The sequence below is a fragment of the Tiliqua scincoides genome, chromosome 1 (genome assembly GCF_035046505.1).
Source record: "Tiliqua scincoides isolate rTilSci1 chromosome 1, rTilSci1.hap2, whole genome shotgun sequence".
Lineage (NCBI taxonomy): Eukaryota > Metazoa > Chordata > Lepidosauria > Squamata > Scincidae > Tiliqua > Tiliqua scincoides.
Genome location: NC_089821.1, coordinates 36,173,600 through 36,189,341, shown reverse-complemented (window position 1 = coordinate 36,189,341; position 15,742 = coordinate 36,173,600). Strand labels below are relative to the sequence as shown.

Below are 15,742 nucleotides of genomic sequence, written 5' to 3'. Positions count from 1 at the left end.
GGTGCAAAAGTGCCACAGGGACTTGCAACAATCCAACCGGTTGTTTGGATTGCACCCTGAGTCTTTAATATGACATAAGACTCTCTGTTGTTCTTGCTATTTAAAAAAAGTTATTTTGAAGACCCTTTTGAAGTTATGAAGACCCTTCTGTTTAGACAAGCCTTCTGAGTTCTCAGCCTTTTTAACATCTCTTCAACATCTTTTAATATTTTTTAAATACTTGGTTACAGGCCTGATTCTTTTATGATTTGCTGCTCTATGCTCTTTTTACCTGACTACTTTTTATCTGACTACTGTTTTTATGATGTGTTAATATGCTTTTATCTGTGTTTAAATTATGTTTTTCATCTGATTTAACCTGTTGTAAGCCCTGTCTTGAGTCCCTTCGGGGGGAAAAAGGCGGGGGAAAAATAAAGTTGTTGTTGTTGTTGTTGTTGTTCCTAGTGATTGTAATTCAATTATCATTTTTCAGGGATACAAGAAGCCAAATGTTTTAATGAACTCTGATGGGAATTTCCTCTGTTATGCTTCTGGCATCTGATTGTCAAGATAAATCTTATCTTCCAAAGACTGTTGGGAATTATCTGCAAGCACAGGAGTCTAACCTATTTCATTGGAGCAGAGTTTCTCTTTGAGCTTACTGATAAAAACGGAATCAGACAGCATAGCTGAGGAGTGGGATTTACTGGGTTGAACATTTAAGTGGTCCTTTGATTTTTCTATTACTGTAACTATAAATATTCGTATCGTACAGTTTAGATGGCTAATTTTGGATACGTGATCTGTTCCAAGGGCCAAGGTGTCAGCAAATACTTGGAGACAAATGCCAGAAGACTAGCCGTGTTAGTGTGTAGCATCAAAAAGGCAATGAGTGCTCTGGCACTTTAGGGCCGAACTAACTTATTGCAGAGTAATGCAGCTGCTAAAAGAGGTGGCGTTGCTATGATAGAATACATGTAATGATATTTATCTGGCTTGTTTAGCTCATGTGCATAATCCTAACAACATTAAATACACATTTCCACCTTGTTTAATTCAATGGACAAGCACATCTTTAAGTGTGTACATCTCATTGTTTTTGAAGGTACAAAAGCTTCTCTGCCTGCATGGTGAAACGTTCTGCACTGACCTTGCATTGCCCAACCTATGAGTCTCCTGAGCATGGGAGGTCTAGAGTATGTGATTTGCATTTGACAAACTATGAGCAGGAGGATAGCATTTAACCCTTTCCTATCTTGCCCGTTTTCTCATCATAACAAGCTACTCCCCTCTCCCCACCCCAGCTCTGATTCCATATTCATGTTAATCTCTAAGGTTCCACAAGACTTCTTTTGCTATCTGTGGTATGGGAAAAGTTGTCTCAGCTGGCTTCAGTCAGAAAGAGTCTCAGGTTTACTGCAAATAATCAAGCCCTTTGAGCTTTTTTTTTTTAAAAAAAACAAAACAAAATGTATTATTATTTATGCCTCAGTAAAAGTGCTCAACTTTAAAGTGCTGGGTGAGTTCAGAAAAGAGGCAAGGTTTGAGCCAGGAGAATCTCAACTTGTTGCTCAGTCTCTTAGACATTACACAGCACCTTCCCTGTTAGGACAATGTGAACAGGCCTCCAGACTTTGGAAAATCAACTATTCAAATATAGTTTCACCTTCCTTCCTTTGCCATCCTGGAACAAAAAAGGTGTACTGTTAGCCAGATGTTGAAAGCTATAAAATACAAAGAACTTTCACAGTCAGGTGGGTATATCCAACACAGCAATAAAGAAGAGTTTCAACTATTTTTGGCTACTTTGGGAGTACTTTTAAAATAAAGACAACAAGGCTAAATTAAAAGGTAGTTCAGAAGCCATCTACTGTGAATGGTGTTCGTGCCTATGTACATGGAAACAGAAAAGAACTGGTAGGCTCAGCTGCTTCTATGATGATCCCCATTAACCTAGCAAATAGGCATTAAATTAATTTTCCTCATTCAGATCTGCTATTTTGCTGCAGGGGGAAAATATATCTTGTAAGGTTCATGTCTGATGCTAATATAGTTAATATGGAGAAATTTTCATGTTATCTACAGCTAATGAGGTAGCACAAGTAAGCCCAGCAGCTGGAAACACAGCAGAAACTCCACCGGGGATATCTTAGCAATAAGCATTTTTACTGCCACTTGCAGAGTTCAATCTTGGGTTCCTTCTGTCTTGTGGCATTCAGATTTGCCGTTTAAAAGGTCCAAAAATTCAGTGCCTATGACATTTCTTTTAAGAAATGTAAAGTAAAATTTTCTATTATTAATACATTTTATATCTTTTTGCATTGCTCTTCACAAAGTAAAGAAGATTTATGACTGAGGGCCCAATCCTATCCAACTTTCCAGCTCCGATATAGCCACAATGCAGCCCCAGCCGCATGTTCCCATACCTTAAGAAGGCTGCAGTGACTGTCCCTCCACCACAGGATGCAGCACACACCCCACTGGCACAACTGCACCAACACTGGAAAATTGGATAGGATTGGACCCTGAGTTGGGCAGGGGAGACCTGTGTTAAAATTACCTCTTGGTACGGGAGGAGGTTTGCTTTCAGGATCAAGGTCACAGACTGCCACAGAATGAAAAAAGTATGCTGCTCCAAGAGTAGACACAGGGTGATGGCTACAATCCTATCCACACTTACCTGGGAGTATGGTAAGGTAATAGGGAGTAAAGTAATAGGGTTTACTTCTGAGTAGACACACATAGGACAGGGCTCTAAGGGACACAATCCTAACCAACTTTCTAGCACTGACATAGCTGTGCCAATGTGGCATGTACTGCATTCTGCAGTGGGAAGGCAGTCAAGGAGGCCTCTTCAAGGTAAGGGCATGTTTGTTATCTTACCTTGGGGCTGCATTGCAGCTAAGTCTGTGCTCGAAAGTTGGTTAGGATTGCTCCCTAAGAGTGCGTGTATATAAATGCATAAACTTTGGCTGACTTCCTTAGCTATTTCAATTTGTTGTCAATCAGCTTGTTCCTTACTCATGGGAAGTGCCTATGCCAGCATCTTACTTCCATCAGGGTGGTTGCTGCTGGTGATATGGGAAGTTCCTACACAAACTGGACAACTCACTTGATCATACACCAGTGTTTCTCAATGTTTGTACCACTTCATTGGACATTGGAAGTACCACCAGAAGTAACTGGTGATTACATCATTGCCAGTTACATCTGGGTTGGGAGGCCAGATGCAACATGACAAACACCAGTAAGAGGCTCAGGGTGGATGAGAGGACTTTGAGGTCAGAAAAGCATGCTTTGGAGAGCTGTTCAGTGAGATGAGCCTCCTACTGCTGTTTGTTGTGTCATGTTCCACATCTTGCTGCCAGAAAGCAGGTGTTCAGGGGTCCCGTGAGTACCACCAGACACCACCTCAAGTACCACCGGTGGTACCTGTACCACTTGTTGAGAAACACTGTCATACATGCTTTTATTGCAAATGCAACACAAAAGCACCAGGGATTTAGCAATCATAAGAACATAAGAACACCCGTGTCAGGGAGGGAAAGACCTGAGAGGAGGAACAGAACGCAGCATAAACCAGTGCCACTGATCCTTACTTTCTGCCAGGAATGATCTGCCCCCCTGACCTTCCCCTACCACAGTACACCCCTCCCCACCCCCATTCTACCCCTGTGCCACTCTCGCACCTCGCCCTGCCACATGACACCCCTCCCCACCCCCACTCCACCCTCCCTCCACCCTGCACCACTCAGAGCAACTCCTATCTGCTCTGTCTGGTGTTGCTCCAGATCTGGCACCAGCAGGGCAGTTCAGGCCTTCCCACTGATGCAGGGTGCCACAAACATGCTTTACAGTCCATTTTAGACACTCTAGGTTGGCTCTTCCCTGCTGCTCCTCACAAAACTCAGGGTTCTATATATGGGTACGGGAACACACCACCCTGAGTTGTGGTGAACAGCAGGATATAAATGTAATAAATAAAAAAATGAAATTAAAATACATAAATGAAAGCCAGGGTTTCAAAATTTAGTTTTAAACTGCTCTTGTTTCACTGAATTAAAACAAAATAATGGCAACAGGTTTTGTTTTTGTTTTTTTGCTTTCCCAACAATTTCAGTCACAATTACAATAAAGCTTCTTATCTAGGACTATGTGCACTCCATTATGCTGAATCAACACCACAGATCTAGACTTCAAGGTTTGTATTGTCTTTTCCCCCTCCATGCTTATTTGAGCTACAAGTAGATAATAACAAGTAGATAATAACACTCCCCTTTGTCTGCTTACATTCCAGGTGCAAGAACGACACAAAAATCTTTCGCCAACTGTATCTTGCTATCTAAACAAGCACTTTTCCCAACAGCTAATGCTTGCATAAACCCTCACTCCCTGTCCTTGGTAGGAGAACACAACTCCTATCAAACTAGAATAGTGTTATAGGTGAAGTAAATATCCTTTTGTGGGATGTGACAAAAACTACATGCTAACAAGCTGTATTACACACAGCTTTCAATCATGGGAGAGGCCAGTTCAATAAAGCAAATGCTTTGCAAACAGAACGTCCAGGGTTCTATCCTTAGAAAGACCAGTTAAAAAGTATTTTGCAGCAAACTGAGGTTTTTGGCAGACTCTGGAGTGCTGCCATCAGTCAGAGGAAATAATGCAGGTTCTGACTTGCTACGAGCAATCCTAGGACCCACATGTTTTGGTTTGGCTTCCTTCTGACTTGGCAACTACAGGTGTGCCCTGGTACCCCATAGTTAACTGAAACTGTGGATACCAGGGAACACCCCTCCACCTTCTGGAGGCAAGGGGAGCTGTGTGGACGCATGTCTGTCCGCAGCCTCTGCCAGGCTCAGACTGAGCCTTAAAGTTTAAAAAAAGAGGTTGGTAAAAGAGAAAATTTTCCCTCCAATAACTGGGTGCAAACCACTCAGAATTTTAGAGGTCAAAACCAGAAAATAGAATTAGAATGGTTCAGAAAATAATTGAAAACTAATGTACTTCTTAAAGCATTAGTGTCACATGTCCCCCTTTGGTTTGTTCTTGAAATTAAAGGACCATCACATTTTGTATTAACTGAAGTTTTGGAACTGTCTTTGAAAAGTGGAACACTGTGCTGCAAGATGAAAAGGGGTGCGTGCCTCCCACACCATATGCGAAAAGTGCTAGTTCAGACATACAGTGGTTCTGACATCCATACTCACTTTACAATGGGTTTACTTACGATTAAATAACTTTACAACGGACTCTTCGTAGTAAAACAAGGTCCACTGTACAATGTTATTCACTTTACAGTGGGTTCAGAATTATCATCAAAAGGACCTCATGGGTGATAGATAAGCCAACCAGCAATGCTACTGCAAGTGTTTGGTGGCATCCTAGCCAAAAGCAGTGTTTTTAACATTGTGGCTGTGTGTATAGAGGTAAGGATACAGCCTTGTAATTTGTGTTTTATAATTACAGCATTAACCAATGCCCAAGAGCGGAGTAGGCACCTTTTAGAGAGGGAAATAGCTTAATTCTGTGACAGTGACTTCAGCTTCCAAGGTCTTAGAATGAACTACCAAAAAAAAAAAAAAAGTATTTTACTGGGTTTACATTACACTGTATTAACAATACAGTTGTGACTCTGGAAAAGATTACTATTGCTAAGTGAAGGTCCACTGTAGCTGGTTCAGCAGCTTGCTCAGAGCAAGAGAGAGGCAGAGGCTTTGGACCTGAAGTAACTGTCTATGGGCTCAATCCTATCCAATTTTCCAGTACCGGTGCAGCCATGCCAATGGGGCGTGCACCGCATCCTGTGGTGGTGGGGCAGTCAGAGGCCTCCTCATGGTATGGAAACATTTGTTCCCTTACCTTGGAGCTGCATTGCGGCTGCGCAGGTGCTGGGAAGTTGGATAGGATTGGGCCCTATGTAATTATAAAAACCAGATGTGGATATAAGTGCAGGCCCACCTGGCAAATTTTTGGGATTTGGGGTGAGTGTGATTTTGGGAGGGAACCCTACAAGAACTCATGACTTGTAAAAACAGGCAAACAGTGCATTCCTACACATATCTACTCAGAAGTCAATTCTGTTGTGTTCAATGGCGCTTACTCCCAGGACGAAAGTGTGCATAAGATGGCCACCAAGTACATCTTGCAACTTGTATTTGTTCACAACTCATAGAGGTTCCACAAACTTTGCAATTCTTTCATTCTCTGCACCAGCAGTTGCATCAAGGATGCATGAAAAATCGTTTGCAAATTCCCCCATAGTCTGGGCTAGTTTGGAGAGCCGAAAAGAGCAGATGTCCATGGTTGTGAAACCAACATTGAATTTACTCTGTCAGAAAAAAACCATCAACCAGACCTCTCAACACATTACACCATTTTTCCTTCTCGGAATTCATAGTGTTTTCAAGAGCAGTATCAATGGCTCATTTTCTACCAAGAGCATTTGCAAGATCTCATCCCAGCAAATAATGAAATCTTACTTGATGTTCACTTCCATGATTGAACTCTTTATGCAGGCCTGAAGCTCCTGCTGTAATAAGAGTCTGCCACACAATCTTTCATTAAAGCATTCCCAGTTCTTCTAACTACAAACTCTGCATCCTCTTCAACTAAGGGCTGCTCGTATTGCGCCAACCGTCATATGCCTACCTCACCATTCTCATCTCTTTTTGCTGCCCAAACGTAATTAAAGACTATTGGTTTAGACTCCTTTACAGCTGGGGTGGAGATCTAGCAAATAGGCAGGCTCCACCCAGTCTCCCAAGGATACATTTTACAGCCAGCTTAACTTTGCCCAAAGCAGCAAAAATAATTCATTTAACCTATTCTTTTTCAGACTATGCACATCAGTACCTTAAACCAGTGATTTTCAACCTTTTTCATCACACCAAGAAGGCACTGAAATTGTCAAGGTCAGCCCGTTTGACATCAGTGTTTTGACAACTGAGAAGGAACACTTCACTGCCGGTGGGGGCTGGCATTCCACAATGGCTCTATTAATAAATGTCCCTCCCGCCAACTCTTCCGGCACACATGCAGACCAGTCATGACACACCAGTGTGCCACAGCACACTGGTTGAAAATCACTGCCTTAAACCAGGGGTCTCCAAACCCCAGCCCGGGGGCCAGATGCGGCCTGCAGCAAGCCTCTATCTGGCCCGGGGCCAGCCTCTGATCCCCTGAGAGCCTCTGGCCCAGTTGTGCTTGTGGGGGAAATGGGGGTCCATTTAAGTGTGCTTTATTTCTTGGGCTCTGTTGGTGCTTGAGAAATCCTGGACACTTGAGCCCATTCATTCATCTAAGTTCTATCTCTAACGTATGTATTTAATATTTTTTTCTGGCCCTCAACATTGCCAGATATCTGATGTGGCCCTTCACCCAAAAAGTTTAGAGACCCCTGCCTTAAACAATTCTGCCACAAATTAGCTTCTATGCTGACTCACACACATCATGTTTGGGGATGGGTCCCATTATGCTACAATTACATGCTGAGAATCACCACAATATTCATTGCTGATATGTCACTTCCTCTTTTGTATGAAACCATTACACAAAACAACAAGAATTCTGGTATGCAATGCAGCAGGGCTAGGGCAGGGGCCAACTGAGACCAGGTCCCCTTGTTTTGTGTGTGTGGGGGGGGGGGCTTCTGGGGCAAATTGCCTCAGTTGCCCTCTCCTTTGGGTGGCTCTGGCATGTTGTATAGAAAGGCTACTACATTTTATTTCAATGTTAAGGTCACAATACTTCGTTTCTTTTAATCAGAATAAAGGGGTGCATCACTTAACAACAGGGATACGCTCTCTGATCCCTCTTGTTATGCAGTTAGGTTGTTAAGTGAACATTCAGCCCAATCTAGTGTCTTTGTTGTGTAAACAGACACCCCCTGCCAGACACTCACTGGCTGCAAAGGCTACTGGAGACCAATTGCCTTTTCTTTGCATTAAGAGCCTCTTTGCTGTGTATACAGACACTCTGTTGCAGGCTATGGGAGACCTGATTGCCTCATTAAGAACATCTTTGTTGTGATTTCATCACAGTCATATATGCAGTTCGTCATTAAGTGGGCGACCATTAAGCGGCACATGTCTATCCCCATACAACAGATGAGTAACAAAATAAGATTTCTTTTAACCAAAGAGAGGGTTGCTCTGTGGCTTGTCTGTATTACCTTGAAGGTTGGGAAGGTCACCTTGCATAAGACCCAAGTTATTGCTGACATGGGATCCCAACAGCCTTCATATAGTCCTGTAAGTGTTCCTTTACATGGGGCATTTGTTACCCATTAACAGAAATTTGATGTTAAACTCAAATGCTTGCTGGAGCCTATAAAATTAGAAAATTCCTACTGTGGTACTGCCTAGTCATTCTTCAGTGCATTTCAATCTAATTTCTTTCTCATTATTTCTGAGTCCCATTCTGAGGCAATTGGTCTCCAGTAGCCTGTGCAGCCAATGAGTGTCTGGCAGGGGTTGTCTGTTTACACAACAAAGGCACTAGATTGGGCTGAATGTTCACTTAACAACCTAACTGCATAACAACAGGGATCAGAGAGCGTATCCCTGTTGTTAAGTGACACACCCCTTTATTCTGATTAAAAGAAACGAAGTATTGTGACCTTAACGTTGAAATAAAATGTAGTAGCCAAAAAAAACAATGTAATTAGATTCAAAATGTACCGTATTTTTCGCTCCATAAGACGCACTTTTCCCCCCCCAAAAAGTGGGGGGGAAGTGCATGCGTCTTATGGAGCGAATACTGCAAAAAAAAAAAATCCGCCCCTGGCCCCGCCCCCTGCCCGCTCTGCTCGGCTCCGCTTCCCAGGAAAGCCTGGGTTGGGGTGGCAGTCTTGCTGAGCAAGCCCGCGTGTCTACTCAGAAGTAAGTCTCAGCATCACTGGGGCTCACTCCCAGGAAAGCCTGGCTGGGGTGGCAGTCTTGCTGAGCAAGCCCGCGTGTCTACTCAGAAGTAAGTCTCAGCGTCACTGGGGCTCACTCCCAGGAAAGTCTGGGTGGGGTGGCAGTCTTGCTGAGCAAGCCCGCGTGTCTACTCAGAAGTAAGTCTCAGCGTCACTGGGGCTCACTCCCAGGAAAGCCTGGGTGGGGTGGCAGTCTCGCTGCCCAATCCTGTGCATGCCTACTCTGAAGTAAGTCCCATTAGCGTCAGGGGGGCTTACTCCCAGGAAAGCCTCTCTCTGCCCCCCCCAAGCCTGGAGCATCACATCCTCTCCCTCCCCAAGCCTGGAGCATCACAACTTCTCTGCAACACAAACGCTTTCCCCCTCTCTCACACACACAGGCTGCCCCCTTCTCTTACACACACAGATGCTCTGCCCCCCCCCACTCACACAGCAGGGGAGGGGCACTTTCACTCACCTCATCCAGCATCTGAATGTAAGCCCCCCCCCCATCACAAAGAAAAAACTGTCTCCTTGGTCAGAATGCCAGTGTTTGCTTATTTCACAAGCCCCAGGTAAGGCTCAGTTCTCACCATAAATCCAGAGGTTTGTTGTGTCTTGAGAATTCAAGTTGTGGTTGGACTTTCCACTTGTTCATTTGTATTGGAATCACGGAAGAACTGGCGAGGAGGTAGATGTGAGCAGTGGCCCCTTTAAGGGTAAGGCCTGGGCATCCAGTAGAGTGTTCTGCACAGCTGCAGCCACTGGAAGGCAATAGGGCCCTCAGGGATATAAGGAGTACCAGAGGCAGAAAGGGTTTGTGGGTTTTGAAGGAGTGCAGGTTGGAGGTAGGAGAGGAGACTGACTGGGTTTATTGAATTTGGAATCTGACTGTGGATTGTGACTGGACTTGGATACCCTGATGGATTTGACTGACCTACCTGGAACCTGACCTTGGACTGTAATTTGGCTTATTGGTTCTGGACTCTGATTTGGTAACTTTGATTGATGGGACTGATTTACTTGGCATCTGTGGACTGGAACTGGACTCACTTTTGCTTGCTGCACTGGTGAGCTGCACAAGGGGGACTGATCAACCTTAAGCGGGCACGAGGCCCAGTGGATTGGAATTTAGCAGAACATTATTGTAGCAGAAAGATAATGTGATCCCCTATTTGTGTGCACCTGCTTTTGTGAGCTTCATAAATTCTGACTCTAGCGATGATGAGTTCTTGGGGTTTCCAGAAAACTAGAGTACTCTAACCTTTAAGTCTCTCCATTTGTTAATGACAGTGATAATGGTTCTTAATGCCACTGTTGACTGCTGTTCACTTTACATGGTTCAAATGTTATTCTGTTATAGTTTATTAAATATTTTATTACACTATTTGGTTCAGAATATTTTTTTCCTTGTTTTCCTCCTCTAAAAAGGAGGTGCGTCTTATGGTCAGGTGCGTCTTATGGAGCAAAAAATACGGTAATCATTTTTTTCGGATATCAGTAAACTACCAAAATAAATGTTCAGTTGTGCTGCCATATAAAGTATGCTTCAGTTCCATTCAACTGAAATAGTATAATTTGATTCACACCAACAAAAAGATCCCAGCCAAAATCACAACCACCAATCCTTCATGGAATTTTCAAGACCTGTAAAATTCACAGAGGTGTGATGGAGCTCCATGTTGCACCATGCCTGCAGTGGAACGCAATTCACAAAACTATAAAATGAAAAAAAAATGGCAGATGCTGGCCTACCTGTCAGCATCCCCCAGGCCCAGTGAGGTGTTGCGTTGCAGAGTTTCCCGTACAGCAGCCATCCCATCAGGCAGTCTATTCAAACGTCGAGTGTAAAGGCCTAACCCACCATCAGTCATGTACCTTTAAAACAAAAAAAAGAAAAATGATAAGTAATGCAAGCCTACCCCAACAATACACGGAAGCAGAAATACAGCCTATAATGTTATGCACCTTTTGGTATGAATTAAAACACCAGTTTAAAACTCATTGAAGTCAAACAACATTTTACACTTTACTCCATAGCATTTACTATGTATTTCAGTCCAAAGTGAGTTAACAAAAAAATTGGGATGTTGGAAGCATGACAAGAACCTTGCAACCATTATAGCCTGTTGCTATTTTGATTCCTGCCTGGATTACTACATTATCTTTACAACCATCCGAAAAGGTTAGAAAATGCGCTTTTAGGTAGGATTATCCCTCCAGTATGGCAATGTTTATATAGCAAGGATTGGATATCTGTTGAAAAGCTACTTCCACTGAGTGTCACCTTGTGCTCTTCTTGTTTACAGCAGATCTTCACAGATAGGCCTTGTAGTTAAATCCTATCTTTTTGTATATGTGGAACAACTTAAAAACGATTTTAGGAGTAACACTGAGAACAGGCATAACCAAACTAGAAGTCTGTGGGTCAAACTTGGCCTGTAAAGCAATGTACTTGGAATCTAGTCTATTAATTTTTTTTTAATGACAGAAAATAACAAGAGGAATAAATACACTGGACTGTGCCCTAAGACGCACTCATGGAAATAACATGACTTTTTGTGCTTTTTCACATGCAGTTACACAACCACATGCAGAAGAAATTGCACAAAAATGAAGTACTGACAATTTTACGTGTGACATCTTGTGCTACAGGTTATGAAAGTGTAAAGCCAGGTCAGGATTGCAATTGAATTTCTGTGTGCAAGAATTTCAAGCTCTCTCTTTCACATTCACAAGCCCCTTTATGTAAACAAAAGGATAACTCAGTCCAACCGCCCCCCCCCCCCAAATATAACCATATAAGAATCAAAGAATATTTTTGAAATAATTACCTTGGAGAAAATAATACATATGGCTGAATAGTGTCATGAAATGTATCATTCCAGGACACACCAAACAAAGTTAATTTCTCTACAAATTTGTTTGCTTGCTATCACACATTCTTTCTTAGTAGTAATGCAATAGTAATATCCCTCATCTTTGTACATCATTACTAAATGGATGGAGCGGTGGCTTTTTTCTAATGAGTTGTACTGCATACTTCAGCAGCAACTAGTAAACAGTCATTTCCAAATCAACATCAGTAACTAAACTCTTAAAATAATTTGATGGCACTATCTTACGAGTCAGGTGATTGAGAGCCCAATCCTGGGCTCAGCACACCAGCTCACCACCGGTACGCACTGTCGCAAATGTGCCATAAGGCATGTTTGCAAGGCTTACCATCAGGCAAGCACCAGTGGTAGCCCAGCACCTCCTGGTGCTGGGCTAGCACTGGGCAGGTGCCTGAGCTCCACCGCATAGTGGTCACATATATTATATACAGTGGTCACATGGACTGCATAGTGGTCACATGGACTGGGTGGAGCCTGCCTATTTTAGTACCTTGCTGGTGTGCCATGAAACGAAAAAGCTTGAAAGCCACTGGATTAAGGAGCGGATTATATTAGAAGATCTAAGAATACTTAAACTGGAGGGACATGATCTTGAATGGGGATGGCATGCATTTGTTTGGTATGGAAAAGCAAACAAATATAAGCGATTCAATAATCATATATTAAGGAAATCTTTATTATGGATCTGGGCTAAAATACAAAGAGAGATGTATACCAAAATCCCCCAATGGGTGGCGCAGCTAGAAGCATGTACCCAGCCAAATTTATTAGAGACAACAAAAATGCTTAGATACAAAAATTTATTGAAGAAAGATGGGCAATTAAAGACAAAAAAACTGTTAAGACAGGGCGTGGAGATGGATTGGTGGACTCGCTTGCAACTTGATTCAAAATTTGGGAAAGATAAACAAGAAGGATTCTATTCAGCACAGACACCATTTGATAGAATATTCTTAGAAACAAAAGAAAAATATATCAAAAGAATGTATATGTTCCTATTGAATTTTGAGATGCATGAAGAAACAATAAAAGAATGTATGATAAAATGGGCGCAAAATATAGGCCATAACATTACATTAGAACAGGGGTTTCCTAACGCAGGCCCGGGGGCCAGATGCGGCCCGCGACAAGCCTCTATCCAGCCCACGGCCAACCTCTTGTCCCCTGAAAGCCCCTGGCCCACTCAACTGAACATGATCAGAACTATGCTCTGATTGTGTCTAGAGGGTTTCTGAGGGCGAGAGAGGTTGAATGAATGAGCCCATTCATTTATTTATTCACTCATCTAAGTTCCATATTTAATTAATTTATTTAAATTTTATATTTAAATTTTTTTCTGGCCCTCAACACCACGCCAGATATTTGATGTGGCCCTCTGGCCAAAAAGTTTGGAGACCCCTGCATTAGAACAATGGGAACAGATTTGGAAATGTAATATAAAATCTAGTAGAGCAACAAATTTTAAAGAAAATGTATATAAAATGTTTTATAGATGGTACATGACACCAGTAAAACTAGTAAAAATGAATCAGAGCATATCAAAAAACTGTTGGAAGTGTAAATGTGAAGAAGGGACGTTTTATCATATGTAGTGGACATGTAAAAAAAATGCAAGTATATTGGAAAATGGTAAGGAATCTAATACAAGATATTGTTGGATTTACAATACCGCTGAAACCAGAGTTATTTTTGCTTAATATTACCTTAGACATTATAGATAAAGAAAATGATATGTATTTAGTTATGATATTAACTGCTGCAAGGATTTTATATGCTAGATACTGGAAAGATATTAAAATTCCAACAAAACTTGAATAGAGAAAATAATGAATGTGGCAGAGATGGATAGACTTACAGAGATTTTGGATCAACAGCGCAAACCGACACAGATAGAGCAATGGGGACCATTCTATGCTTGGTTGAAAATGAAGTTGTAGATGTATAAGATAGGGCATTTAGATGAATATATTGTATACTTGATATATAGGATATGATAGATAAATGATATTAAGAGGCTAAACTAGAAGAGGAACAAGATTAGAAGATATGTATTGATGGATTAGATATATTGATATATTATTACCTGCACCCTCCAACGGTGTGTTTTTGTGTTGTGTATTGAGTTTGTATTTGTTATGTGCTTGTTTATATTTGTTGTTTGTTTTTATTTTGGAAAATAATTGAAAAAAATAAATCTCATGTTGCTTGAAGGCATGATTTCCATAGCTATGAAACCCATGCAGCTGTCTGCACTGATTTTTTTTTTTCAGTCTCATCCGCCACGAGGAGTTTGGGGTTGTACAGCAAAATTTCCTTTTACCCCCAGACTACTGTCTGGCACACAAAGTAGCTTCTAACAATACAGAAGTAGGACATTTCTGATCTAGAAGAGGCACACTTCCCAGAAGGCCACAGAACAGTAAATTGCTCAGTCATGTCAGAATTGGTGCTTAGTTATAACATTCAGTAAGTAAATTGTTCTCAGAAACATTCTTCAAACAGTCACAGTTTAAACCTTTTTTGCCCAGCCCACAGATGTACACATTTGGTCCCTGTTGCATATATGTAACGTTGGGCAGAAATGTCTTTTTCCTGTTGGCATACAGTCTATTCTCGTTATCTGTAGCATTAGGTTCCTAGAATACCTCCCAAACACCGGATCAGCAGACACCAAATCATTGATCCTATGGCAAAAATGGGGTTAGGTTCCCCACGGACCGTTTTCACTTTACAGTTATATGACATGGTTTTATTATGGCTAAAGAAAATTGAACATAGCTTTGCCTCTGCCTTAATAATGCAAAATCACAGAAGTGGATCTAGGAAGAAGATCAACAACGTCCACATGCAACGCAACCTCAGGAAATGGTCATGACTCTGATGGTGTACAGGGGGAGGGATAGCTAATGTGGTCAGGAATGCCAGCAGCCCAAGCTTCAGAAGAGTCAGGAATGCTGCACCATGAGGAATGCTTGAGCCAAAAAGATTGAACTAGAACTGGGAGGAATGCTTGAGCCAGAATGTTGCAAGACCTGCGAAAATGATGACCGACAAGGACACAGTGAGAACCCACAAGAACAACATGGACCTATGAGAACAGGACTTCAGAGTGCCCGTGGATAGCAGAGACTTCAGAATGGTCACCAACAGCCAAAAACAGACAATGAATGGTGTGACATAAAGTTACACTTTTGTTCCTGCGGATAATCAAATCTTATCCATGGGAACGGATACGACTTTGTAAAGTCTTATGAAAAATGGGAATTGACTTATTATACTGGGCAATAAATTTGTGTGTGGGTGTATATTGAAGAGTGTATGCAACTAAAATTGGGTTTGGAGCAGGTTTAAGATCAATAAATTCAGTGCATGGACTAACCAACTAAATCTGTCATACTATAGAACTGCTACCTGAATGTAGAGTATCTGTGAAGAAAACCCACATAGGCAATGTAATATATACAGCTGAACACACTTAATACATTTTTGTTCTAAGATTGTAAATTAAGTACTAATGACAACCTTACTGAAGTAAAGACATCATACTGAACCGGTTTGGCCGACAGCAATGAAAATATTTCCTTTTAATTGAAGGCTTCTAAAAAAACAAGTAAAAACAAGAGGCAAAGTCCACAATATATACACAAAAAATAAAATAGGTGTATATGTATGTATATTTCGTTCTTTTATTTAATTACAGTCTAAATGAATAAATGCACTAACATGTAAAGAAAAATGGTGAGAATATCACACATTACCTCAAAAATTTGCAGGTTTTCCCACTATCTCCTAGTTTCTGCATAACAATTCGGTCTAAATATGCAACAATTATATAAAAATAAAACAAACAAGCTGAGAGCTTTTAGTAAAATTTCAATAAAATGACATACTTTACTTAGCTGAGTATGTAAGAGCTATTTCCTTTCCATCCTTTCGTTGCAGTTCGGAAACAGTGACAACAATTGAA

At 41.6% G+C, this 15,742-nt stretch overlaps 1 protein-coding gene across 4 annotated transcripts in view; it reads right to left on the bottom strand.

Annotated features, from left to right (window-relative positions):
• Positions 1-15,742, bottom strand: part of NAV2 (neuron navigator 2) — a 341,851-nt gene that overhangs the window by 107,174 nt on the left and 218,935 nt on the right. For all 4 annotated transcript variants that reach the window (XM_066636906.1, XM_066636923.1, XM_066636914.1 and 1 more), the window contains one exon: positions 10,634-10,756. In XM_066636906.1, the coding sequence (XP_066493003.1) occupies positions 10,634-10,756 (123 nt within the window). The remainder of the gene's footprint in view (positions 1-10,633; positions 10,757-15,742) is intronic.